This window comes from Rhamphochromis sp. 'chilingali', assembly GCF_963969265.1.
Source record: "Rhamphochromis sp. 'chilingali' genome assembly, chromosome: 17".
NCBI lineage: Eukaryota > Metazoa > Chordata > Actinopteri > Cichliformes > Cichlidae > Rhamphochromis > Rhamphochromis sp. 'chilingali'.
This window is the reverse complement of record NC_137944.1, coordinates 3,888,522-3,916,313: the sequence shown is the minus strand read 5'-3', so window position 1 is coordinate 3,916,313 and position 27,792 is coordinate 3,888,522. Positions and strand designations below refer to the sequence as shown.

General features: G+C 39.9%; 1 protein-coding gene and 1 long non-coding RNA gene across 9 annotated transcripts; both read left to right on the top strand.

Annotated features, from left to right (window-relative positions):
- Positions 1-85: 85 nt before the first annotated feature.
- Positions 86-3,429, top strand: LOC308385059. 2 transcript variants are annotated; one of them, XR_013969452.1, is made up of 5 exons: positions 86-406; positions 1,104-1,169; positions 1,514-1,669; positions 2,122-2,214; positions 2,512-3,429. It is a non-coding gene; the product is annotated as an uncharacterized lncRNA (long non-coding RNA). The 2 variants fall into 2 exon arrangements; XR_013969453.1 differs by lacking the exon at positions 86-406 and adding an exon at positions 416-562.
- A 1,897-nt stretch (positions 3,430-5,326) lies between these two features.
- Positions 5,327-27,165, top strand: bag6l (BCL2 associated athanogene 6, like). Of its 7 annotated transcripts, XR_013969428.1 has the most exons (25): positions 5,327-5,822; positions 5,925-6,042; positions 6,478-6,701; positions 7,043-7,102; positions 7,205-7,327; positions 8,434-8,612; positions 10,184-10,313; positions 10,533-10,721; positions 12,007-12,223; positions 12,647-12,709; positions 14,274-14,569; positions 14,784-14,862; positions 15,297-15,595; positions 15,701-15,950; positions 16,031-16,200; positions 16,549-16,602; positions 16,698-16,800; positions 17,141-17,265; positions 17,360-17,494; positions 17,783-17,845; positions 19,829-20,008; positions 23,123-23,230; positions 23,427-23,573; positions 24,659-25,057; positions 26,139-27,165. XR_013969428.1 is itself a non-coding variant. In XM_080863558.1 (24 exons), exons 1-24 carry the CDS (start codon positions 5,742-5,744, stop codon positions 24,755-24,757), a joined length of 3,417 nt encoding a protein of 1,138 aa, XP_080719684.1. In that variant the 5' UTR covers positions 5,327-5,741; the 3' UTR covers positions 24,758-27,165. The 7 variants fall into 7 exon arrangements, 6 of the variants coding, with proteins under 6 accessions (XP_080719684.1, XP_080719683.1, XP_080719685.1 ...); XM_080863558.1 differs by having other exon boundaries at positions 12,082-12,223; positions 24,659-27,165; XM_080863557.1 differs by having other exon boundaries at positions 24,659-27,165.
- Positions 27,166-27,792: the final 627 nt, after the last annotated feature.

The following is a 27,792-nucleotide window of genomic DNA, read 5'->3' as shown; positions in this document are numbered from 1 at the left end:
TATTAACCATACACATTTTCTATCAAACGCCATGACCTTTGAATTCAGGTACACTCAAAAAAATGAATGAGGTGGATTGTTCAGTGTATATTAATTATTTATTTTCATTTTACTTAAAATATATGTTTTTGTTAAGTTAACATATGTTTTTCTAATCAAGTCTACGTAATTGTGTCTATTATTCAACGTACATAATACTAATGTGTTACTTGATCGCATAACATTTAAGTTAAGTCAATTAGGATCGATATACCTTGTATATCCACAAGGTGGCAGTAATGCAAAAACAGTTGTAATGAAACCGCGCAGAACAAGAAGGTTTCACGGCTTGTGCCTGCTCATGCACAAGACTTCAAATTTAACTGAAAAAGGCTGTTTTGGCGCCAAGCTGCTGTTTCTTTGAGAGGTAAGACCACTTTTTTCTTTGACTATGTTGTGTAGTATCTATATGTCCAGCATGGTTATATTTTGCGTTTGTCTTACAAGACATGTTATATCGTTTGCGTGTGCTTGTTTTACATTAGTTTTACTGGGTCCTGGACATGCTTATTTTGTGGACTGTGTAAGAAACATTTTTATTGTTTTTTGTTTTATTAAGGGATTAGCTACAGGGGTTCATGGGGTTATTCTTTCAAGGGGTTATTTTTCCATTTGCTTTCTTGGGATTCCTTTTCTGTAATCCGAGAGTCGGAAATATCGAATAGGATAGCAAGGATAGCATAAAGTGACATTTAAAATCCAAAAAGTCAAGGGCGAAAGCCACTGTGACACCATTGTTCTGCTCTATCAGTAATCTGTATTATGTAAAAATGGTCTGTAAATACAGCATGTTTCCTAGCGGAGTTATACATATCAATGTAGTTATAAATTACAGTTTGTGAAAGTACACACTTAATTTTTTTAATAAAATTATTCAAGACATATGAGTGGACAGACAATGGAGGTCGACAGACCTGGTGATAATTGCTTCTATAGAAAGTTAGCACATGGCAGTGTCAATCTCTTGCTTTTCTTCTGAGTAGTATTTTATTTAGTTGTAATTCAAACAATAATTTGCTTCTTGAAATTAAGGAATTAATTTTTTTTTTCTTTATAAATCTCAGATCCTGCCTTTACCTGCTCCCTCCTATACTGATGTGGTGTATGTGGTATTGCTGAGCTTGTATGTGGTATGTGAACTGTTATACTTTTAAAAACAAAACTGTTTTATAAGTTAAGTTTTCTTTTGTGACCCATCCCATGCCCCTGTTATTTCTTCTCCACATCTGAACCATGGTTGCAGTTCAAGGGCCTGAGGCATGAAATTCTTTTCAGATCAGCTGTGATCAATATTTTTTGGAACTTGATAAATAACAATAAAAGCTGTAATGGCTCCATTAGCATTTTGTGTAAATGTTTGTGTTAAAATTATAGCTTTAATGAGGTCTTACTACATTAGTTTTAGTTTGTATATGTGTACATATAGTATGTATATTTACAGTACAGTATGTTGTGTTTGTTGACATATTTTCAGGTGGAAGCAGAATATGTGAGGATTACTACTGCTGCACATGTTCCAAGGCTTTTTACACAACTTGACCAATACACTGACCAGCTCATAAAAGTCTTCAAGAAAAAAGGAGGCGTTGCAGGGAAGAAAATTAGACAAACTTTGGCCCCAGCCACACAGGTGCGTTATTCTGTTGGTAGCAAAATATTATGGCTAATAAGATCATTTTCAAATTTAAACAGCTAGTGTATGGTAGCTGCACAGTGCACTTACATTTATATTAAGCAAGACAAAGTTTGGTACTCAAAACGTTGGAAAATTTAAATTACCTAAACATATGTAAAATCTGATCCCTTGATTTAGGTTAAACCAGAAGTGAATGTTTTTATGTTATGTTTTGAATGCAAAAAAGATGATGTATTAGTTTGTCTTTACCTCCATTATGGACATATATAATGTGGTGGAAACCCTGCCCAACAGGTTAACTATTCATGTCCATGTGATGATTAGTTGGTCTTGTGTACATGTCTATCTGTGCAGTGGATATGTCATTCATTTTGCGTATAATGTGAGTTTCTGTCATCCTAAAGTATATCTGTTTTCTCTTCCTGTATCTCTGCCACTCTCTACAGAAGGAAACCATTGAAAAGGGGAGGGAGTGTGTCCTCAGGGCACTACCTTTTTACCTGAATGAAGACCCAAGCATCCTCTTCAAAGAATAATTGGTTGGTAATTTTAGTTTAGTTTTTTATCTGTATTAAACCAAATTTTGAATAACTAATGTTGTTGCATGTTGTAATGTTGTTGTTGTTGTAATTTGCATGGAACCTGTTTAAATGTTTTGGGAAATCTTCTTGTATACCCAAACTATTTATATTTATCGTTGAATCTGTAGTCTAAAATAGTGGCGCACTGGGGTGCATGTTCCTAATATTGTGTTTACGTCATTAAAGGGTAGCTTTGGCCCTTTTTCTTTCTTTTTTTAAAACTGGATGCCATTTTTCTATGTTTTTGTGTCTAAGCTACAGCTGTTCAGAGGGAGCTGGAACAAATTACCCTTGCTATCTTTACCATCGAAAGAGCTGATGCCAGCACTCCTCCAGCCGATGTGGGTATAACCATCTAGTGTGTCCTGCATGACCTGGAAGACCTGGCCTCTGCATGTGCACTCTTAATGGGTGGGATATATGCACTGAATCTCAGTTAACCTCAAGACTGAAAGCTAAGAGACAATCAAAAGCATTGAGATTTAAAGGATTTAATTGAGAGATGATACTGCACCAGAAATGTTGAAGGGTGGTGTGTATATTAGCGTTCAAGGCATATTGTTATGAGGTGGAAATATATTCATATTCAGTTTGTGTTACATTGTGTGCATTGTAAAGGTAATTGCAATACATACTAAAAATAAGGGTAAGTTAGGAGGTTGATCTGATATCCTCGTGTTGGTGTTGTTCCCAGATCATCATACTAAATGTTGTTCCAGGATCAACATTGCAAGTGACCAATCAGAATGTTGTGACGTCATACTTTTGCGACTTCGGGAAAAACCGGCGTAAAACAAAAAACTGTACTTAAGCTGCGTGAAACCGCCTCTGTCCGCCGATCAACTGACCCTAACCCTAACCGTAACCCTTTAATAAACAGTAAGCAGAATTGATATTGTCCTTGCAACACTGGAATTTCATAAATGCACGAATGGCTTGGAATAGAATAACGTCACAACAATGTGATTGGTCACTTGCAATGTTGAACCTGGAACAACATTTTCATGATGGTCTGGGAACAACACCAACACGAGGATATCAGATCATCCAAGTTGGGAATGCAGGATGAATGTATATTTTGTGGACTTTTAAAGACGAACAATTGTTTCCATGTTAAAATGTTTACATCTGAAGTTTTTTGCCCAAACACTGGTAAAATAAATGTTGACAGTGGCAAGTGTTAAATGGTTACTGCTGTGCTGTTGCAAAAAAACTGAACGCTGACAAGCTGTTTTATTGTTAGACCATAATGTTGGCATGTTTTGTTAAAGTTTTATTTGGGATGGTGATGTAATTTTCTTTGATTGCTAATATCAGTGGACTATTTATTATTATTATTGTTGTTGTTGTTGTTGTTGTTGTTACATTTTTTTTTTAAAATTGTGGCTGTTGAGGTGGACACTTCACTTTGCATTGTTAAAGGAAAGCACTTCATTGGCATTGTGTTACTGGACTGACCCTAAGCAATCATTGCAAATAGCAACTTTGCTATCCATTTTAGACACTAAAAGAAAAAAACACTCACAGACCTTACTAGCATCACATGTGCATAACTCAAGTGTCATCTTATCAATGTGTTATGTGATCTTCAATGCGTTTTTTTTCTCTTCTATTTCTGGTAGATACAGACATTTAATTTAAAGTCTTGATGTTGCATTTGTCTACATACTGTTAATTACTAACCCTAATGAGCTGTTGTTTTATTTTGGACTGGGTTTACACAAATGCTCACTGAATGTGTTGGCAATAAAATAAATTTTAAAAAATAAGTTGGATGTACTTAATTCATTTGTGTGGAACCTGTTGACAAAATAGATTTATGTAAAACTAATTAATAAAGCACAAGGTGGCTGAAAATATAATATTTGAATTAATCTAACTTAAATTTAACATTTTACTGCCACAAATAAGAAATGTGTTGAAGTAACTAATCTAAACTATCTAACCTGAAAATATATCATCTATGTTCATACAACATAACTTGATTTAGTTAGTCTTAAATATGTCTTGTTAATCTTAAGTAGTTTTTTTAAATTAGATGAACTAAAGATTTTTGCTTTAAACTAACATAATTCAATTTCGTGGAACCTGTTGACAAAATAATTTTAATTAAAGTCAACGTTTCATTTTTTTGAGTGTATAAAACGTTTTCTCTCAGAAGTTGATTTCAGTGCCGAAACATATTTTTGAAAATGTGACCCAGACTAGTGAGAACCACCGGGATCAAAGTTAAAGCTCAGTTTTACACAAACAAGAAAAAAGGACCTTGAATTGTAAGGTGACCTACCAGTTAAATGAGAAAAATCTAGTAACTAGCTAGCTACTTTGTTATTATAAACTACATTAAACCAGTTGTATGAAAATGATATTCAGACAGGGGTTTTCTTAACATTGTAGACTGCACCGCTGGAGACACGAGCTTAGAGCCTATAGTACAAATCACTACAACAACAGTACTTTGTTTACATAATACTGTGTTTCTGTACACCTTTATACCTTTGATAATATATAAATCATCATTCACGCATGCAAAAAAGAAGAAGAAAAACAAATAATTAAAAATATCTGAAAAGTTAATTGCTCTTTGGGGTCCCTAAGCATTCGCCCGACGGTCTACCAATAGCGGTCTATCGCAAGATGAAGTATGTGGTACAACCGGTCTGTGCGTTTGTCGGGCTGTCAGGCTGCAGTGAAGTTATGACAGTGAAACCGAGTGTTTAAAAAAACAAAGCTTTTTGATTTGATTTTATTAAAATAATTTCATTGTTGTCCGAACATAACATTGACACATGTCTGCACTTTCACGAGCTGGAGATAGAGACCTTTTTGCCGAGGTCTTTATCTCGTCAGACCGCACTCCTCACAGACAGAGACGACCATGAAAATGGCAAATCTGCGGATGCAACACATATAATACGGAGGGTGGAATCATAAACGAAGCTAACCACTTAAGCTGGAACACCGGCCACTTCTCAGTCAGTATGTTTATATTGTACCTCTGCCTGTAAAAGCGCTCAGACGCAGTCGCGTCAACATCTTACGTCATCGAGGTCATGTGACCATGCTTCCATTACGACGTTTGGGGGTTTATTTAGCTAACGGCTCAGCCTGCATTGGCTAATATTGTAGACAGCCATTCCAAAAACAAACCAAAGCCAAGCCCCACGTTTTTGTGTCGATTAGCTGACTGACGTTTTTCAACCGAACTCGTGCAACGTCGCTTCCAGGGGAAAAGCTAGTTAGCACTGTTACCTTCTCGGTAATAGGGGTTACTTAACGTTAGCTAGCTAACTAAATTAACAACAACAGGGAATGGGTTGTCTGTTGCAAGTTGCTTTCACCATATCTGTTATTTTGACTAATCTCATGCCGTAGATGCAGCGTGTTTCCTCAAGCTTGAGTCGTCCTCCATTCCCCACAGTCGCGAGAATTACAAATACAGAAGAGCACATAAACTGGCCAACGCTCTATTTAGAACATTAAGTATGACTGAGTCCAGCGGAATGATTGAAGTCACAGTGAAGACTCTGGACTCACAGAGCAGGATTTACAAAGTCAGAGGCGAGGTAATAGTCTCTGTTTAAAATGCTGATCTAGTTAGACATCCTCACCCTTACTGGTAACTGATTGGTGGGTGCTTATATCTTGTGTGTTTGTATTTTCTCCAGTTGACAGTGAAGCAGTTCAAGGAGCACATAGCGTCCTCGGTGGAGATCCCGGTTGACAAGCAGAGACTTATCTACCAGGGCAGAGTGCTACAGGATGACAGAACGCTGACTGAATACAGTGAGCAAATGACACCATGTGACCTGTGTATCCAAACATGCACAGTTAGGATGATCTTTGAACACGTGTCTGATTATGGCGTTATTTTTGTGCCATTATTCTGAGCGCACAATGCAAGTACAAGTGTTGCATTTTGAGCGAACAAAATTCACTGCTGCTTGCAAGAAATGTATTTCAGTGTTTGATATGATCCATATACACACACAATAACAGCCCCTCTCGCTCAGTTTTTGCATTTGCTCAAGCACTCAATCTAAAAGTAAATCCTTATTTAAATTTTTTGGCTACTGTTGTCTGATTTGTGTGGGTTTTTGTTTGTTTGTTTGTTTTTCCCCCACTCATACACTTATTATCTTTTTCAACAAAAATTGCCAAACAGTAACCCATAAATATTTTGGAGCATCTAATGATGTCCATCGCTTTGTTTTCCTTTAGATGTAGATGGTAAGGTGATCCATCTGGTGGAGCGTGCCCCGCCTCAGGCCACTGTATTGTCCTTTGGGGGTGCAGGTGTTTCTACTGATGGGGCAGAGGGTGGAAGCAGTAGCAGCAGCCATGCCTCCTCCCAGGGTGCCCCACATGACCGCAATGGCAACAGCTATGTGATGCTGGGGAGCTTCAACCTACCTGTCAACATGATGGACTCACAGCAGATACAGGTGGGGTCAAGGCCTGCGTGCAGACAAAGAACCCTGTTCATTTTCTTCTGAGGGGAACGGTAAAGGCTTACTTACACTCTTGTGGTAAATATGTGTAGACCCTACCAAGGTGCTGTTGCCAGTATTCGTGCTTGTGCATGGTGCATGGTGCATTATGTGTTAAATACTTTAATACGTGTACTATTGTGTACAGTTACATTTCTAAAGAAATACACTTCAGATTACGACACAGGTTACATTGCAGGGTTTCAGAGGGATTTGCGGTTATGATGTACCTACGGCCTAAATTTAACAAAAATCCATGTAAGGAGCTTTTTGTGGTTTTTTGTTTTGTTTTGCAGATGTCAGTTCAGCAGATGCTGACTGGAGATGGTGAAGCCAGGGTCAGCACTGGTTCGGGGGTAAAGTGTCATTATTCACCAATCATTTCTTTATTCTTTTTTTTGGAAACCCCTTCTACCTCACTCGTCCTGTAAATCTAATATATGTTTGTGCATCTTTAGAGCAATGGCTCAATGGATGTGCAAATCAACTTGGACCGGTCAGTTGAGAGTGAACCCAGGGTGAGGCTGCAGCTCGCTGAGAACCTGCTTAGAGACGCTCACTCTCTAATCCACAGTTTGGAGGTACATGGACTGTTTTCATATGTACTGTGGGTTTTTATTTGCACTCTCACAGTATTTCTTAGTGTCATAAATTAGTTTTGGTACTGTTCTGTCCCTTTGTTTTTTATGAATAGATTTTTGCCACAACAGCTCTCAGCATACTTTGGGTGATGCAAACAGGAAGTATACTGTAACACTGTTATCAGAGGAGTCAGAGAATCAATTGTGTGTTATGGCTTCTGTTTAGAGTTCTTTTTTTATTTCTAGTCTGAAAATGGATAATATAATACAAAAATGAGGAAGGAAAAACTTTTCAGTACTAAAGTAATCATAGGTCTTACCAAGCATGTTAGTAAGCACCTATTACTCACTGGTTTAAGGATTGCAGCCATCACTATCTTGCTGGTATGAAACCAGACCTAATGACTGAACACTGTATTTGACCTCTGACAAATCATTAGCCAATAAGCAACCCATTTAAGTTCTTTTCTGAATCGAATATAAACTGAGAGTAACAAAATTAACTTTAAGTTTAATTCTGTCTGTCCTGAAGCTAGTGACTGAAAATATGAAGTCATCATTAATGTGTTTACTGAGGTGACAAAACAAGGGAGCCAGTGTTTTGTTCCTATGCACTCATATACAACTGGAAGTCTTTTTGCAGACAAGTTGGACCCTGCTGGCCATTGAATAGAATGCAGGTTTAAGGCCCTTCATTGGCTTCACTCTTCAGAACATGTTTCAAAACCTGTCGACCTGTAAACTGAGAGATGAGGCAACTGTGTCTGTAAACGAGATTAAACAAAGAATAAACTTAATGAAATTCAGTGGGCAGATTGTATATGGACAAAAGAAAGCTGACAAAATATGGCATTGACTTGGCCGTACTCTCCAAGGATTCTTTTGAATCAAAAATACTACAACTTCTCTCTTCAGCGACAGTACTATAGTAATAGCCCAGGTTCAGTACCAGGATGTGCGTGCAGTCACTTTTCACTAACTTGTTCTGTTGAGTAGACAATATGCAAATTTAGATGCTGAAAGTTTTCGTAGGATTGCCTGAATACATCTTTAAACAAAAAACTACTGAAATGCTTGTGGGAACAGTGACATGTTTTGTGTTGTAGGGAGTGCCCAGTGCCAGCAGCGCCCATTCAGAAGCAGGGATGCTTCCGTCTTCTTTGTCCCCAACACCATTGTCCTCATCTATAAGAAGGCCTGAAGCGCCACAAGTAGTGCTTACCAGCTCACCCCCAGCAGCATCAGCTTCAACCCAAACTGAGAGACCAGCTATCACTGGGCCCAAGTGAGTCAAAATGAATAACTGGTATCTGATCATACGGTTTATACAGTTTGCTGTGTCATGTGCTAAACAGTTTCTAGCTACTGCTGCTACTTGTAACTTCCTAGACAGATTGAGTACTCCAGTGTTTTCTCACAGAATCGTTCATCCTCTGTGATCACTACTATAAGGACTTTATCACAGCCATACAACAGTCTCAAATTAGCAACTAGTTACCTGGCTCTCCACAGGCATCATCATCAGCTGAGTAGGCGCATAAGTCAGTACGTGAGCACATCTCTAAAAGGCATTAGAAGGGCTAAAGCACCAGCTGCTCATTGATACGCCAGACATAAATATTCTTCATTGAGAACTCAGTGGGCAGGACCTCAACGCTGGAGGTCAACTCCAAGGCAGTCATTCAAGCCACCGTCAATCCTGAATATACCAAGTAGTGACATAAAATTATCGTATTTTCCGCACTATAAGGCACACTAAAAATCCTTTAATCTTCTCAAAAATCGACAGTGGCTGTGGTTACTGACCTCTAACTGAGTTTATGTGGTACACAGCGCTCAAAAATCTGTCAAAAAATGTTTTAGTACGACTTTGGTGAGCTACGAAGCCGCACCGCTCGATGGATTGTTGGAGCTTTACGGCTGTCGTAGTCAGGAGCGTCGCGGAGTAATCTGGGTCCTAAACTCAAACGAACACTGCAGCATCACTGAGAGTTAAAAACGGTCTAAATTCTTTCATCTTTAATAAAATGATCAGCGTTGCTGCTTTACCAGGTGTAACTATGATGTTTAACATCCAGGCATCCATGAAAACAGAATTTATTAGATTTAACAGAGTTAGAAGTTAGCAGGAAGTTAGCTCGCTAGTTTCGCTAGTTACCTAAGCATGATATAGCATGTTTGACTGAGAGATTTCTGAGAAAATTCAAACGTACAGCTCTGCTATCACTTCCAACATAAATGAAGACAGGAAACTAAACAGCAGTGACGTTTGTAGGGTTACTGAAGTTGGGCTAGCTGGTATATAATGATGTGCTACGTGATTGCTAGCGACACAGCTATGTTAGCATAACATAAACAGTGAAGCTGGAGGACGAACACTAACACTTTTCCACTTATAAAAGTTAACGTGAGCGTTCCTGATGGTTAGAGACAAATGCAATTGCATGGCAGGGTGCTGTAAACGGACCAAACTTCAGTCAGGAGAACAACTGAGGTTAGTCATTAATATACTGTAACAACATACATAGAGCATCTACGAGAGAATTCAACATTAATGAATCGATGGTACGGAAGTGGAGGAAGGAAGAAGAATGAGTTGAGTAAAGTTTGACTTATCTGACTGTTTTGTTTCGCCTTATAATCCGGTGCGCCTTAGTGCAGACTCTCAAAGATCATCATGTTATATATCATTTTGTATGTCCTAGCTTCTTTATGCTGTGCAAATGTTGTTTTTCCCCCAAATCACTTTCTAAAAACACAACAGATTTCAATGGATCCAAACTGACCTATAACACATGTCAAAAATGCCAGTGTTTATTGTAGTGCTGACTCTTCTTTCCCATTGTTTGTCCTCAGCCACCCTAGTCCCGCTGAGTTTGTGGAGGTTCTCTCTGAGGTCAGGAGGGTGGAGGAGCGATTACGTCCCTTCATAGAGAGAACCCACTCAATCCTCGGAGCTGCCACCTCAGCAGACTACAACAACAATGTAAGATGAACGTGTAGTGGCCATAGCAAAATATTCACTCTAGTGTACTTAGGAAGAATACATCTCAAAACTTTGTGACAGGAGCTCTTGCTAAGAAATGCACTGATGGAAGTGACTTCAATAAGGGAAACCAAGAGTTTCTCTGCAGATAAGTAGATACTGTCATGTCAGTGCTTTTTAGTTTAAGCATTAATCATAATTTTATAACTCTTTTCACAGACCCGGGAAAGAGAGGAAGATCAGCGCATTCTTAACCTGGTTGGAGATGCTCTTCGTCTCTTAGGGATCACACTGGTTGTCCTTGGTGACCTACGCTGTAACCTGGGAACCTCTCCTCCACGTCACCTGTATGCGGTTGGCCCCTTGGCTCACTACAACCACCCAGTTCTGCTTCAGGCTAGTCTGCCAGTAGGTTCACACCACACTGATATTTTGGCTACTGTGAAGAACTATTGTGTTAGGATATAGTGTAATAACCGTAACTTTACAAGTGGAACAATTATAACATGCAAGCAATGGATGGTGTTTGAATTGTACCGAGTATAATATCTTTATCTGCCATTGTAAAGGTGTACAGTGGAATTAGATTTTCAGTAGGTGCATACAATTAAGGCACATTTCATTTAATTTAATTGATTAGGATTGAAAAGGGACCATGTACAATATAAGCATTTTATAAGAGTTTGCTTAGAGCTAATTTGCATATGCAGTCCCTCGGCAGCTTAAAAAGCAAAACGTTACAGCAGTTAAACGAAGAAACCAAAATAAAATGTGTAACATAGTCTCAGGCACATTCACCCCACATCCCTGCATACACAAGAAAAAGCAGGCATTAATGTTTAAAGGTCTATTATTTTTAGTTCTTTAAAGACCTTTACAAAATTATATACAAATATTATTATGGCAGTTTCATTGTAAGTATAAATATCAACCAATCCAGAAAAAACACAAAAGTTATATATTAAGATCATGGAGTGCCTGTCCAGTCTCCAGACCTCCGTCCTATAGAAATATAAACAATTTAGAGAGCTCCTGTATAGATGAGTGGGCTAAAACCCCTCCTGAGATTTGTGCAATCCTGGTGAGCAACTACAAGAAATGTATGTGTATATATATTATTATATAATAATATCCAGAACTTTAGAATGAGGGTTACTGTCACCATGCACTGTCTGATTTTTGAGGTTGAGTTCTTATATAAAGTGTAGAAACAGTGAAATAGTGTCCTTAAAAAATAGATTTTAAGTAACGTCTACGTGTTAATACTAGGGACTCCTTTTTAAACCTAAAGGGTAGACATAATATTTGGACATGATATAATGAAAGTGTTACATTATTTTTCAGGATAATATGAGGGAGGTGCAACTTTGCTTATATTTCCTTAGTGTCAGCGCTGTGTTATCTGGTACCTCTCAGTGGTTGGTTTCATTACTCATAAAAAATTACCTATTACTTGCACAGCACAGGAAGCAACAAAATCATTGATTGATTAGTAACTTTAATGCATTAGATTATTGCAATGTAAACTAATAGTGTGCAGATTTGCGCGATTAAGCAGTGTTTGGACCTGAAAATGCAAATGTCAACATTTGTTTACGAAGGAGAAGGAATATATCAGAGGGCCTCAGGCAGTGTCACTTGTAAATTCTTACCCTACCTTTGTCACCGACCATGAAATAAATTTTCCCTCCAGATGCATTTAGGGACAACAGTAACCATGACGTCTAATGGTAGACAAGCAACTGATGGACAGCAACAAACCTTTCAGGGCACTGACCAATCAGATCAGCAGGCTACAGGCCAGACTCTGCCTCTTCAGGCAAATGGGACCAATCGAGGAGGACCTAGGGTGATCCGGATCACACATCAGACGATGGAGCCTGTAGTCATGATGCAGATGAACATTGATGGTACGTGTGCTCCAGTTCCTTCATAGAACTGACTGTACACATGAAGTTCTGCGACTCGTCTGATGCCAGTATTTTATACACGACACTGCTCTAAAACAGAGGTTGAACTCTTTCTGTGGTTGTTTACTGTATTCATTTGTTTATTTGGATAAATAGGTCTTATCTAATTAAATCAAACAATTACAGTAATCTGCAAACGTTATTTTCAGATGGGTCACAATTTTATTATTGTGGATCATTTAGAAATCTGTCATGTCTCACTACAGGGTTGATCTATTGATCTTCTAATGGCTGCTTTCATTAGCTGAAATGAGTGTGTGCACATTACATTTGAAACAGCTACTGCGTACTCTGTGGTTATTTTTGATGAGTGTATCAGTTCCCCTGCTGTGAAGCTGAAAGAGTTGTGATGTTGTTGAATAGGTGAATCGGCTGCAGGGTCTCAGATACCAGGACAACCAAATGCCGCAGCTTCTCAACAACCTGGTGAGTGAAACATCAACAATTATTTTCTTGGCAAATGAATGTTGATTTCATTGAGTGAGTTGTTGCTTAAACAGTGCAGTATAGATTAGAGATGGACCGATCCGATATTACGTATCGGTATCGCTCCGATACTGACCTAAATGACTGGATCAGATATCGGAGAGAAATAAAAAAATTTAATCCGATCCATTAAATATCAAAACAGCACCTCACAAAACTTGCGACATGGCGTAACTCGGCTCATAACCGTAGCACGTCGGAGCAGTGTGCATCACGTCATAGAGCGGCTGTGGCGTGCGAGACCTGTTGGCGGTCTGGTTGAGTATTTGGAGCCTCGCTACCAAACCGGCATTTCATCTCCGACAAAGTTATCCAAGAGAGAAGTAAAGCAAGTGTGTAAGTCCATCTCTGAATGTTTGTGAAGCATTCCTGCGTTAAGCTTAACAACCATATATGGAGCGACTGCCTCTTCTCTCTCCCTCCCTCTCTTGCTGCTACTTCAATCGTGAAACTGATCAATGATCAGCTGATCGGCTTTTCTGTCGCGAGTCTCTCTTGTTTGTTTTTGGCCCACTTCGCGCCAGAAAGATGAAACCAGCTGCTGAACAACAGCAGCACGTTTAAGCTTAAACTGTCGTTAGAATTTATTTAATATTACTTTCTACTCCAGGATCTTTTTCTACGCAGCTGACGGCTGGTAACTGTGCAGGGGCGCATCTAGCAAAGTTTAGCCAGGGGGGCCGATAGGGCATGAACAGTGAAAAGGGGGCACAAAGACATACTTTTCTTTCTTATTCTCATTTAAAATGTCTAGCTTTTAATAAATAATTATCTGACTCTTACACCCAAAGTTTTAATATGATGTAAAATGTATAGAAGTCCATTACTGTATATAGTAACTGTTAAGTCTAATATACCCTAGTAAGCTATAGTACTTCTTCCATCTGTGCAGTCTGCAGTTCTGTTGAAGAAAGATGTTGAATCTATTTAATATTTCTTGAAAAATAATTTATTTCTGTGCATTTTTTTTCACACTGCATCAAATTAAAGTTGATTATGTCGATTAAGCATCATGAGGTGGAGCGTGAGGGGTGGTTCCCTATTTTTTTTTTTTTTTTTTTTTTTTTGCTGGGAGTTTTAGAGCCCTATTAGTTAGGCTGCTTACTCTTTAAAATACCAGAATAAGGAGGATGGAGCAGGTTTAAGTTTGTTAGATTGATCAGTTTCGCTGAACTATGAAATATTTTGGGTGCAGTGTATGTTTTGCATACAGGTATAACAGAATAGCTTTAGTGGGGGTTTTTTTGTAACTTGAGTATGAACTTATACAAAAAGCAGCAAGGTATTAAAAAACACTTTTATTGATTAAAACACACACTATATCGGATTCATATCGGTATCGGCAGATATCCAAATTTATGATATCGGTATCGGACATAAAAAAAGTGGTATCGTGCCATCTCTAGTATAGATGCCCCCCCCCCCCCCCCCCTTTTAACACCTTGGGCCATGTGGACTTCAAGTGCACTCACTCAATTAAGTTTAGTCCTCTCCCTGTTCTCAGGCACAACACCTGCCCACTTCACAGAATTACCTCCTGAGTTCATGCAGGCAATTGTGCACCAGTTTTCTCACCAACCCACTGCCATGGCTGCTGCACCCTCAGCAGCCCACCCAGTGCACATGATTTCTGGCTCTGACTCAACACCCAGTGCACAGACAGCTGCTTCACCGCTGCTCCCCAACACCCCTGTACAGGGTAGGGTAGTCATCACCAGGCCATCCTTGTCCACCCACATCACCCAGCCTGTGGGAAATACCATCAACCTGAGGGCTACAGGTGGCCAGCAGCCAGGACAGGTAACCCACCACAGAGTGTGAGGAGATACAGGTTGAACATCACAAACATAATCTACTTAAAAAGTGACACACAAATGATTTGATTATCGACTGTCAGCTAATTTTACAACCTTCCGATACATCTTACAACGCACTGAATTATGTAGAATAACTGTTGTGCAGTAAACGTATATTCACTGGTATGGCTCTGCACACTTCGCCTTTTTGTAAACAGGGCACGGCACTGGGTCCCTCCTCTCTCACCCAGATGATCAGTGGTCTGGTTGGACAGCTTCTGATGCTGGAGCAGCCAGGTCAGTGTCATTATGTCACTTCCTGTTCCTGTTACAATGCAGAGTGGTGTTTTTGTGTAGCTCATCTGTGTAGCCAGTTAAATTAAAAGCTTATGGATAATGTCTTATATTAAAAGTGTAATCATCACATGCTTTATCCAAAGCACACTCTTACTCAATTCACCTGCTAGTTATTTCCACAGTATTCATTCACTGTGACTTTAGAGATTCACTAGGTTACCTTAGCGTATAGCTGACTGACTAGCAGCATGGCGTCTTCAAAACCAGTAAAAAAAAAAGTAGGAGGACATATAAAGGGCATATAAACGGTGTCTCTACAACAAATGGTATGAAGACTAGTTAGGAGAGCAATAAACATAATATTAATATTGACTTTTATCAGTATTGGCCTCAAAAATGTAATATTCTTTTTTCATGTTTTTTTAACTCTCTAGGTGATCCTTCAGCGAACTCTCAGTCCTCCCTGTCTGCCTCTTCCATGTTTGTTTCCAGCACTGCTTCTCCCCCCTTTCCCTCAGCTAATACATCTGGACAGACATCCACCCGCACCACAAGTACTACCTCAGTCGGTCAGCCAGCAGAGACCAGCCCAGAGGGAAACATGGCTCAGCTCTTGGGATCTCTACTGGGAGCAGCAGGGTTGGGTGGTCCTGCCTCTGGATTGGCTCCATCCATCACTGTGACATTACCAGGGGTTCCTGGCTTCTTCCAGAGCATGTCAGACTTGGCACCAGTGAGTTCAGATAAAATGACAGAAAACCTGAATTAAACATTTCTGAACCTTAATATAAAGACTGTTTGTACCAGTCAATGAGCAACAGGTGTTGTTTCCGCACAGCCACCTGCCCCTGGCCCCAGGGCCTCACTTCTTCATCAGTCCATTGGTCCTGCTCCCTCTCAGACCGGCAGCAGCCCAGCCGGAGACTCTCTGAGCCCAGATTTATTCTCTGGCATTATGCAGGGAGTGCTGTCCACCATGATGAGCTCTTTTGGGGCACAGCAGGGCAATGGAGAAAGCATTGCCCAGTTCATCCAGAGGCTGTCCCAGACCAATAACCTGTTTGCTCCTGGCTCTGGGGATGCCGTGGGTGAGTCCTTGAATGAAGATATTGTGCCTAACAAGTTCTTGCAGTTCACACTAATCACCATGGTTGTTATCTCATGGTAGGGTTCTTTGGGGACCTGCTCTCCCTGGTGTGTCAGAGTTTCTCTATGGTGGATATGGTGCTGTTGCTTTATGGGAACGCCCAGCCTCTGAGACGCATCCGGCCTCAGCTCACAGACTTCTTCACTGAACACTATCTCCAGGAGCAAGAACCCACTGATGCCAACATAGCTGTGAGTACTATGTAGAGTTAATGTAATGGCATCAGTGCCGTCCTTATTGGGACAGTGCTGCTGTTCCTCTCCTATACAGGGAAAACTTAAATCATGATCTCATGTGCATTTCACACAGCTTGTATTTTAATCAGTGTAACTGAAAGAATCTTTAGTTGCAACCCTAATTATCACTCATGAAAGATCCACTGTGCTCAATCTATGTAAAATATATTATAAAAAATAGCAGTGGCTAGTAATAAGCAAGAAAGTAGTTTTCAAAATGTTTTAATACAAATTCCACATTAACAAAGGTAATACCATAAAATTAAAATCGAATGGAAAAATGTAACATTATTCTCCCTCCAGGCAGCAGCTGAGGACCTCATCAATGGACTTGAGGATTACATAGCTGAGAGCTTTGTAAGGACAATGTCTTTCACACACAAACATAGTAACATGGACTCTTAATTTCCTGTGACATGTGCACATACGTGAGCGCTGTGTATTGCATCTAGGCCACAGTGACAGTGCGCGAGGGAGTGGACATAATTCAGACCAACCTGTCTTTCTTCAGACAGCAGTTCACGCAAATGGCCACACATATCCTTCGCTGCCACGGTAAGTTCACTTTGATTGCAAGAAGGAAACGGTTGGGAAAAGAGGGCATTAAGAACTGCTTACATGGAACATGGAAGGTTTGAGCTAAAACCCTTTTCAGGCATGCTATATGTGGCATTGAGTGTGTTAATGGCTTAAAGCTGGGGGTCAATTTGTTGTGGATTATGGAATAACTTCAGTTTTATTTCAACCTTTGATGTTTGATCTAGTTGCTCAAATATATCACCTCCAAAGAGGGGCATCGGTTCACGACAGTATTTTCTTATCTTAGTATTTTGTGTAGCCAGAATCCTGCACTGATGGTTTTATATTTGGGTTTTTTGTTTTTTTCACATCGCAGATCACATGTTTGGCCCCCGCCTGCTGTTGCTGTGTACTCACAGCCTGTTTGAGTGTCTGGCTCTAAACCTGTATTGCCTGGGAGGAGAACACAGATCTCTGACTGCTGTTATCAACCAACACATTGTTTGTATACATCTTCAGTAACGCATCATCATGTGCTTTGCTGATGGCACAGATTGGCAGCTGCCTATTACTGTGTATTTCTGTGTTTGTGCAGAGGAGGATGTCTGCAGACGTCAATCCCAGTCTGGTCAACTGGCTGACCAACATGATGTCTATGAGGCTGCACATCATTCTGGAGCATAACCCAGTTACCGAGGACCAAATCCAACACTACGTTATCCATTTACAGGTAATTAACAGAAACAGTGTAGAACAGATTTTTTGTCCCTAATCAGGCTGCTGCTAAAACCACATTATCTATGTAGATATGTTTTGCCAACGCAAGTAATACAGACACAGTCAGGTCCCAACATAGCTGAAAAAGTAAGGGTCATGATCAAACATAAATTTGAATGTATTCCAATTTGACTGTGTCTACAATACGACCCTGTTCCAACAGCAGACTTAACTACGTTCAAATCTGTCATTTGAGTCATTAGAGTCAGATTTAGTTACATTTCCTGAAATGTTATTTCAGGAGGAGTTGAACCAGAGGACGGAGACTGAGGTGGAGCAGCCATCAGAGCGTGCAAGTGTGGAGGTGAGTTTTTACTTATTTTTGTTCTTTTCTAACTTCAGCGAGTCTGACTGCTTCTTAGTGGATCCGTTTGATGTATCTTGCTCTTTCAGCACGTTCTGACTTCAGTCAGTATGTACCCATCAGCCTGTAAGCCCATCTCTTTCTCCTGAGGATGTAGGTCTCTAAGATAACCGTATGGTTATTGATTTGCATTCTAAAGATGGTGTAACTGTAACAGCAGCAACTAATGACAGTAGAAAGAAAAAATCAGGCTCTGATACACAAACTGGTCATTAGTTTTAGGCTTGGTTTGACTTTGCACATGACAAGAATAGAAATGTAGAATATCACCCTATTTATAATTTTAGATGTTTTTTTCTGTAATAAAAATTACAGAAAATGAAAGGGTTCCCATTACTGTCAAATTGCCATTACTTCCACTACACCAAGATGGGCACACTTCTTTTTATTTCAGTTAGCTGGACATTATATGAGTTCAGTCATAAAATATAACAAAGATTCAGGTGGAGTACGTGACATTTTGTACTTGTGAAACTGTCAAAATTAGAGTCTGTATAAGTAACTGAAAAATGATCTTGTATTTTAATCTGAATTAGTATAATATTTTTTATTAGTGTTTAAATCAGCCGTTATGCTTTCTCTCTGTTGGGGCTAGGCACTCTAGCCATATGCAGTGCAGTTTGTATCTTACAAATGTACTTCAGTCCAATGGAATGACATGAAAGGCTCATGTGCTCACTACGGCTGCAACTACAGATTATTTTGGTGGTCGACTAATCTGCCAATTTTTATTCGATTAGCCAATTAGTCAGCATTTAACTCAGTAACTCTTATTGCTGCTTCCTGTGGGCAAACCTCCTATTCTAGGCTTCAATACCTCACCTGCTCAAGTCTGCTCACCTGTGAATATCACCCTGTTGTCTCGTCACGCAACAAATTATAATAATGACCCTGGAAACATGTGAATGTGAAAATAATCAAATGTATTTTTAACATTACTCAGCAGGACCATCAGAATAAAAACCAAATTAAAAAATATAAAAAAAAATAAATGAATTAAATATAAGTGATACAAAATAAAGGGAGAGTAGTATGTAAACAAAAACATGATGTGCAAACGAAACTAAAATGGCTTCTGTCCACAAGTTCAAATAAAGCTTCAAATGAAGTCAAAAATATTCCTTTTTTTTTCAGTCCAGAATAACAAGTTTCCAACATTTACAGATGATTGCAGTGGGACGTGCTCTGGAGTGAGCCTTGCGCTCATCTTTGAGATGATGTTCCCAGCTGCTGGTAACCTCGCTAAAGATGCTCTCTGTCTGTCTTCAGCCATTCAGAGGTGCATGAGCCTCTTAACAGGACAAACTCATCCATACACCTGAGTTTTCATGGGCAAAGACTGTTACTAATCATAATCAAAAAACAGGAGACCGTGTAGCTACTCCTTTTTGATTGGCATTTTCACTCATTAGCTAACAAAACTGAAATGGTGTTTGCCTAGCAAGCGTCATCCTAAGAAGTTTCCCACAGGTAAGCTCACAGAAACAGTGCAAACATGAACTTAAACACGGTGTCAGCGCGATGCACTAACTGAACTTTCTAAACAGAGTCGACGTCACAGCTCCAGGGTGCCGCGTTTTCAATGCTCATGCGCTGCAGTAGTGCTGTCGTGGATGGAAGCTGTCCACAGTCTGCACTTAACTTTGTTTGTTTTCTCGTTAATGCTTTCAAATCTCAGTTTCCATGTTGCCGTTCGCGCTGAGTTCTTCTTCGTTAGTATTGAGCACAGTCTTGGCAGACGATATAGGCGATACTGCCCCATAGCTTCCTGGAGTGTATTGCAGTTACCAAATCACATTTACGAGGTATCAGTATATGACGCGTCGAAAATAAAATTCCGCGTTCACACATTTTTGTAGTTGACGTCATCGATTATGTCGACGAATCGTTGCAGTCCTAGTGCTCACTTCACCTCTCGGTCAGATGGAGGACAGTTCGTCTCCAGCTGCAGCCACTACAGCAGAGGTGGTTTCCACTGGAGAGGGAGAAGCACCTGCACCTGGTTTATCTGTGGATGGTTCATCTCAGTGCTCCTCTGGGCCCCGAGCAGGACACGACGAAGTGGCTCCTGAAATGGAGCCATGGGCAGCAGCTGTTCCACCTGTAAGGATGAGGTTTTGTTCTGTTTTTGTTTTTTTACAGTTTATGCTTATGCTATTCCTGCACAGGTCATTAACAAACCTCAGAAATGGGACCACAGTCTTATCTAATAAGACTTATAAGACTTATCTTTGTCCTTAATGGGCAGGATTAACTCTGTAAAGATGATGCTATTCCAAAATTTCTATATGTATTTCAATGCCTTCCCATCATGATTCCCAAATCCTTTTTTAAATCTCTGGATTCCTTAATCACTTCATTCATTTCGAATGGTAAACATTCAGAATTGAGGAAAGCTCTTCTTCAAAGACGCAGGCTGGTGGGAGGCTTAGCACTTCCTGATTTCCAATACTACTATTGGGCTGCAAATATCAGGTGTATGCTGTCTTGGCGACACTACCATCTTGGCAAATAACACCAGGATCCTTTTCTATGTAGCTGACAGCTGGTAACAGTGCAGGGGCGGGTCTAGCAAAGTGTTGCCAGGGGGCAGGTAGGGCATTAACAGGGAGAGGGGGCACAAAGACGTACTTTCTTATTCTCATTTAAAATTTCTAGTTTTTAAAATAAATAATTATCTGAATCTTACAACCAGTTTTTTTCTGATGTAAAATGTATAGAAATCATAAATATACCAACAAGTTTTTTAAATGTATTTATTTACCGAATTTCCCGGAGGAACCCACCCGAGGGATTAATAAAATTTCATTTAATCCAATCTAATCTAAGACAGTGTACATCACCTTGACACCTCTGTGTTTGTTTTCATTCAAAGGCTTTATGGCTTTAATACCTGGGGGGCCGGTCTCTAGTCAAAATGCCTGGGCTGTTTTTTTTGTCCCAGTCCAGCCCTGGGCACGACACACAGTGAATTAATTTGAGAAGGTGCATAAAAAAATAAATGGCCGGGCCAGCGGTGCACATCGCAGATCAGCTCGCATAGACACATTAGTTGTGCCTCTTCTTAATGACGGTATCTTAGCTAAAAACCCAACTACCAGATTCAACTTGCAATTTGCTAAAAATCACTTTACCTCCCGGTCAGAGGGACGCTGCTAGCTGGCGTTTTTTTTTCCAAGCAATGTTGAAATTTTCACATTCCGACACTTCAAAAGCTTCAGGATCCGTCCGCTCAGCGCAGCATCAGCACCGCGGAAATACTCGGATACACCCGTAGACTCAAGACACAGTGCGTTCTCGGGACTTTCAGGTGTTTGGACCAATGTTTTCTTTTCTGATCAAACCAGAAGCTTTAATGAGCAGCTGGATTTGTCTCACATTAAATGGCTGAGTTAATGCCAGTTAATGCAACATCGAAATGCAGCTGATTGAAATGAAAAGCTCGAGTCTGTGGGGGTCAAAGTTTGCAGAACTACGAACGCAGCTGGAATCCACAGCTGTGCGTGTTCATGGAGCTGCATGTTCACCTGCTGGACGTCACTACCTGACAAGTTTAACTGTCTTCAGAACATTGCAGAGGCCTTATTGACAGTTTTTGGCTCTACATATCTGTGTGAGCAGATTTTCTCTCAGGTAGCCTCTGAATGCTGGACACTGGGAGACCTGTGTCTCTGAGTGGGAGACCAGAGATCACATTAACATGTGTGACTCTGTATTAACAAACATGCCATATTGGCCCAGTTTATTTTTCTTATCATTGTTGTGAGGAGACCATAAATAGCATTTGTATTTTCTGTTGTTCAGTTCATTTGCTGTTATGGATAAAAAGTCTTTTTTTGTTTCAAAATAGCTGAGAACTATTCGCTGACAGCTGCCAACATCTACGAACAAATATAATCCTATAAAGTGGCTCTATATAGTGTGTAACTGTTCATATAGAGCGTTATTCAATTTATTGCTAATATGGCACACTGACCTCTGAGGAAATTTTAGATGGCACTCGTCATCAGAAAGGTTGCCGACCCCTGGTCTAAACTCTTTTGCAAACTTATATGTAAATGGACAATTTGCTTGTCATTTGCTTTGGCATTGCCACTGCTCAGTTTTTACAGGTCTGACACTATGACAGCACAATTCTCCCAAAACCTCCAGACAGTCCTGTAGACAATTCTTTAATGGTCAAACCAGCCTCTAGGAGCGCAATATCAGTTCTGTAAAATTGAATTTCAAATGTTCAATGTTCTTCAGTAGCTGCTATCCAATCTAAATGGAACAAATCTTAACTTTCATATCACACATAAACTGTGGGATTCTGTCCTTGGCCAAGTGCACAATAAGCACACACTGGTCCAGGGCTAAGTTGGTATATTGACCTGTAGAAGGTGTAGGGGTGCTCCTGGTGCATTACTTCATGTGTACTGGTCCTGTCCTTCACTGGAACTCTGTTTTCCAAACTATGTGTGAAGTCCTGCGGCATCAAATTAAACTAGATCTGCTCTGTGCTGTTTTTGGTGCGGCCCAGAACAAATAGAAAGAATCTTCTCCCCCCTCGCGCGGCAGTTGGTAAAAGATATAATGTCCTGTATGGATTTAGAAAAAAGTAGACAGTTTGTGGATAAAAAAAAAAGAAATTTTATAAATTGTGGTCCCCTTCTCTGGACTTCTTTGAAAGGCTCATGACTATTGTCTCTGAGTAGCCCACAGATTAACACCCCCCCCCCCCCCCCCCCCCCCCAAAACCTTATTTTCTGGGTATCTTGTGTAGTTGGGCAGCTGCCAGTAATGCCAGTGCTGTTTAATGTTTAATATCCTGAACTATTCTCTATTGTACGTTGCACTGAAGCTTTGTCTAATAGTAAGAATCAGAGCAGGAAAAAGCGATCCATTCTCAGTCCCCTGAAGTTTAAACATGGATGGTAAGCTAATTTATTTTAATGAAACCACACTGTTTAAAAAATGAGTGACAGTCACCATAGTTACAGAATTTATTTGCCTTAGCATTTGTTTTCTCCAGCATGGTCTTCATGAAGGCATCTGTGGCAGCTTGTTATTGTTAGGAAATGTAGATAAGCAGTTGTGTGTATTCTGACATCCAGGGAAACGTTGTTGGAGGGCAAAGCCCTCTACAAATCTGTGATTTTCTTTTACACAGATTTTTAGCTACATACATGAGCAAAGTGACCATCACTTACAGTTGTGCAATAATACATTGGTCAGGAATGGGTTCCTATCATCAGACGTGACATGCTGTCCCAGAGGAAGATCAAAGCCCAGCCCCCGCTGTCTGATGCGTACCTGCATGGGATGCCTGCTAAGAGAAGGAAGGTGAGAACTGCTGTTCCAAACCCACTGAACAGAAAAGTCTGATTGTGTCACAGATCCCTTCCTCACTGTTGTCAGCCTTAGCTCTAACAAAAAGACTGCATTCTCTCACCTGCATATGAAGGTAGAACTGCAGGTTTTTTGATAATGAAAAAGGCTGTTGGGCAGAGAAGGATGACGTTAGTGTTTCTACCCTTAGACGAGCCAGTGTGAAGGACCGCACCTGTCCCTGTCGGACGCAGTTAGTCGAGCTGCTCGTGCTGTGGGAGTCCTGCCTGTCTCTTCCCCAAACAGCCTGCAGGTAGAGCTGGAGAGCCCAGAGATACAGGACGCTTACGCCAAACAGGTAATCAGCTGCTGCAAATGATGTAGTATGATGTGAGATCCCTTGATTACTTAATTACTCCTGTTTATTGTTATTCATCCAAAATTGAGTATTGATTGTTGACATATCCTGTTTTGCAGTGTATCATACACTACACTAAAGTAAGCCCTGTACAAACAAGCAAATATTAAACAAAGGTTAAATATTAAACAAAGGTTAAGGTCCCATCCAGCAATTCAAGAAAGGTTTCCAAGCCTCTTGAAAGGTGGGGACATCTCCCTTTACTACACCAAAATCCATTCAAGTTTAGCAGCATCTCACTAAGCCACCTTTTAAAACAGGGAGGTGATGCCGATTTCCATTCTGTCAGAGCTGGTCTTCCATGGGACAGGAGTGATCCGGTTTCATCAACGCCAAATAACAGTGCAGATGAATGGCTGTACTATACTGTTTGGAAATGAATAGGGTAAATGGCCAGGCCCTCCTCCCAAAGCTCATCTCAGTTCATTGGACTGGCTTTACTAAGATAATTTGCTGTAACTAGTGTAGTGAAAACTTGGATACTAAATGTTTAGAAGTTTGTTGCGCCAATAAGAGATCATACAAAGTTTGACTTTTCAAGGACATTCCCATACAAAATGATCTTGGCTTGAAAAGATGGTAGGTTGTTATTGTGAAATGAACAGAAATGTTTCTCAGAGAGTATTTTGCATTTAATTTAGGGTCTTCAGAGAGTTTCTAAAAATGAAGTTGTCACCGGCAGATGTATGAGGAAACAACGTCATCATCAGGATGTATTAGCTTTAGCTTTATTAACAGCCAAATAAAAAACATCAAAATAAAAAACAGAAAACCCAGGCTCCCACTTTTAGTGGTTTTCTGTAAATGACCTTCAGAAGAGTGAGGAGGTCCATTACCCCATTCAAAGGAAAGAGTGAGAGAACCCAACTTTATCTACCAGTATTGTTTTTTATAAATGGGTAAGTTCCAAAAGAGATACGAACTCCGTGGCAGTACCAGCAGCCCTGGAATACAGATCTTGTACTTCACTGTTCTGAGTTAGGTTTGTGTGCGAGCTTCTGTTTCTGTCTGTATCCTCCTGCCAGGTAAAGTGTGACATCACACAACGAGTGAGAGACAATCCAGACTTTACCGGCCAGAGATTCCCCAACACACATCGAGCTTTCTCTGTAGAAGACTCCTAGTGCCAGTCAAACAGCTTGTGCCACAGAGGAGCAGGATGGGGCGATGAAACCTACCCTGCAGCGTGAGACCCTGATACATGTAATGTGGCATAAGCAAGGAAGACAGCTGCTGACTTCACTTCCTCCTCTCTTCTGTGTCATGGAGACGCACGCCGCTGTAGTTTGGTTAGAATGGGAAAGTCTGCAGACTCTTGCTAAAACACCCCACCTCCAACACCTCTGAGAAGGACCTGACAGAAGGACCTGACATCAGTGCAGAAGCAAACAGATCTACAGGATCTAGCTTAATGTCAGGATATGGTATGCAGTTTCTAATCAGTGGGCAGTCATACCAAAGTTTGAGATATTATTAGTATATTACTGTATATTAGTTAGTGGTGGTGTCACTGCTAGGAAAGAACAGAGTCAGAATGTTCAGAGAATAAAGTTTCATTAATCTGTGACACAGATGCACAATGAGAGTGAACGTGTAATCTGACAGTGTAAAAAAATGTCCGAATTATAAGCCAGCGTGCTTAATATTAGGAGGAAAAGTGTTCTAGTGTTGTTAAGGACAAAAATATTTTATGAGATAAAGTGTATTTATTGTTATAGTAAACAGTGATGGTGAAAAAAACATAGGTGAGCACTAATCTATGCTAAAAAATGATCTTCTTAAACTACCCCTTGGAGATCCTTAAAAAAGACATCCACCTTGGTCCCTAATGGACATAAATGTCCATTCCCCAAAAAGTGCAATAAAAATCTTATGTATTAATATTTTTTTCCACTTTAAATTGGTCAGTCTTTTAAAACTACTTCTCCCTGAAATATTCATATAAAGTTTTAATTATATTTTCGTTGTTTTAACCCTTTAAATCCCAGTTGTATTACACGAGCGCCCTGTTTTTTTTAGCCCAAAAAACTAAATATTTTCCAAAAAAAACATTTGAAGTAATATTTGATTGTTATTATAATTAGGCCTTTAGATGGTCCAAAGATTGGCACCAAAATTCATTTTGACCGGCCATTATTTTTTTTGCAGGAGCACATTAAAAAAAAAAATGCATCCACCTTTAAGCCTATGTCCATTCCCCAAAATGTGCAATAAAAATATTAAATATTAATTTTTTTTTCACTTTAAATTGGTCAGTCTTTTAAAACTACTTCTCCTTGAAATATTCATGTCAAGTTGTAATTACATTTCGCGGATTTTAACCCTTTATATCCCGGTTTCGTCACATGAGCGCACTGCTTTTTTTGCCCCAAAAAACATAAAACTTGAATATTTTCCAAAAAAAACATTTGAGGTAATATTCAATTGTTATTATAATTAGGCCTTTAGATGGACTAAAGATTGGCACCAACATTCATTTCGATCGCCTTTTATTTTTTTTTTCAGGACCAGAAAATGGTCTCCAGGCGGCAAATGCTCCTCCTCTAGGCCGAAATAAGTGCATCTTGCCGGGGTAAGTCGCGACGATTACCGGGGCACGATCACCGGGGACCCCTTTTTCCAGCACACACGCCCGATACCACGTGACAACAAATACGTCATTTCCTGTTGACTAAAAAAAAAAAAATGCACCCTCTCATGGTCCTAGGGACCAAAAAATGGTCCCGCCCGATCAGCGGGCGAAGCCGCTGCTGCACGCCGGAGATGAGGCTTCATTTCCGGCAGGTCTGTCCAAGCAGCCCGCTGTTTTCCAGCAGAGGTCAAATGTGAAGCAAGGGCGCCACCCGGTGGACAAATAAAAAAATTACAACTCTAAGGCCTGTAGTCCAAAACGAAACCTAAGCTGGAAACCTGACGATCGATTTGACCGTAATTTTTCTGGCGTGAAAAATAGCGTTTATAATGGGTTTCAATGTGGACATTTTTGTCCAAAGGGACTAAGGTGGATGCATTTCTGTAGCTTAGCCATTTTAGGCTAATTCAATGAATTTACACCACAATTATAAAATATAATTAAAAAGAAAATTCTTTGACAAATTTGGCTATATTCCACTCAACACAGTGAAAATGGTTTAAAATTAAAAATGCAAAAGACAATAAATGTCCCTAAGGACCTCTGAGGGCTACTCTGCTGTCAAACAGCAGCGGTCCTGATACACTGTAATACTGAGCAGTACTGTGTTATAAATACATAGTAGCATAGAGCTTTGTCAGTTGCACTTTACCATATAAAGTCGTGATTGTCGTTAGTGTTTCCATGATATCCGCTTTATATTATTTTCACATCTTATTGATTTCAGTGAATCACAGACTTGCACATTTTAAATTTTGGGGTATTTTAGAGCATTACGTGTAATTGACTCTTGTTGAGTAATACAGGATACAGCCCCATCGGTGATATTTGTCAGCTTTGTCAAACTGTGAACTGTTACTACCTGCTTGATAACATCATGATCATAAATCCACTTTTAAATCAGTGTTTGTCAATTTTTAGTATTTATCCATCTGGATGATTGGCTTCAAATGTCTTTCTGCTTGTGGTCTCTGACAGTGGACCCATCTGTGTTTGTCCTGCTAGACCAGAGTGTCGTGTTCGATGCTGTTGACCATAATATTTCATCACAGCGATTAGAGCATGCTGTAGAGGCACTGTGCTGCAGTGGTTTGAATCATATCTATCTAATAGACTCAATGTGTTCATGGAAATGGGAGGTCCTCTTCACACAGAGGTTAATTGTTCCAGACTGCCCCCAGGCAGTATCATTAGAGGACGTAGCATCCATCTATGCACCCAGCTTTGTCTATCAATGAAGTAACACACACCAACTAGTTAAAATTGTAGGAATGTTTTAAAGACATAAAAGGGGTCATCTGATCGTTTAGTTTTCTCTGTATTGTAGGATTTTAATTTGTAAAATTACTTTACTGTTGTTGTGATTTGAAGCTGTGAAAAATACAACTGAATTGGACTTAGTATGGCACTCACAGCACAATCCAGATGGCAAACAATAATAGAAATTGTGTTAAATTTAGAATCAGACATTGATTCTTGATCATTTTTCCACCCTCTGTTAATATTATCATTCATCCAGAGTGCTGA

Bases quoted from the DNA above. Each gene is read 5' to 3' on its own strand.
- bag6l (XM_080863557.1), top strand. From the start codon at position 5,742: ATGACTGAGTCCAGCGGAATGATTGAAGTCACAGTGAAGACTCTGGAC. The intron at 12,710-14,273 runs GTGAGTGAAACA...CCCTGTTCTCAG, and splicing joins CGCAGCTTCTCAACAACCTG to GCACAACACCTGCCCACTTC. The intron at 17,266-17,359 runs GTTTGTATACAT...GTGTTTGTGCAG, and splicing joins CTGTTATCAACCAACACATT to AGGAGGATGTCTGCAGACGT.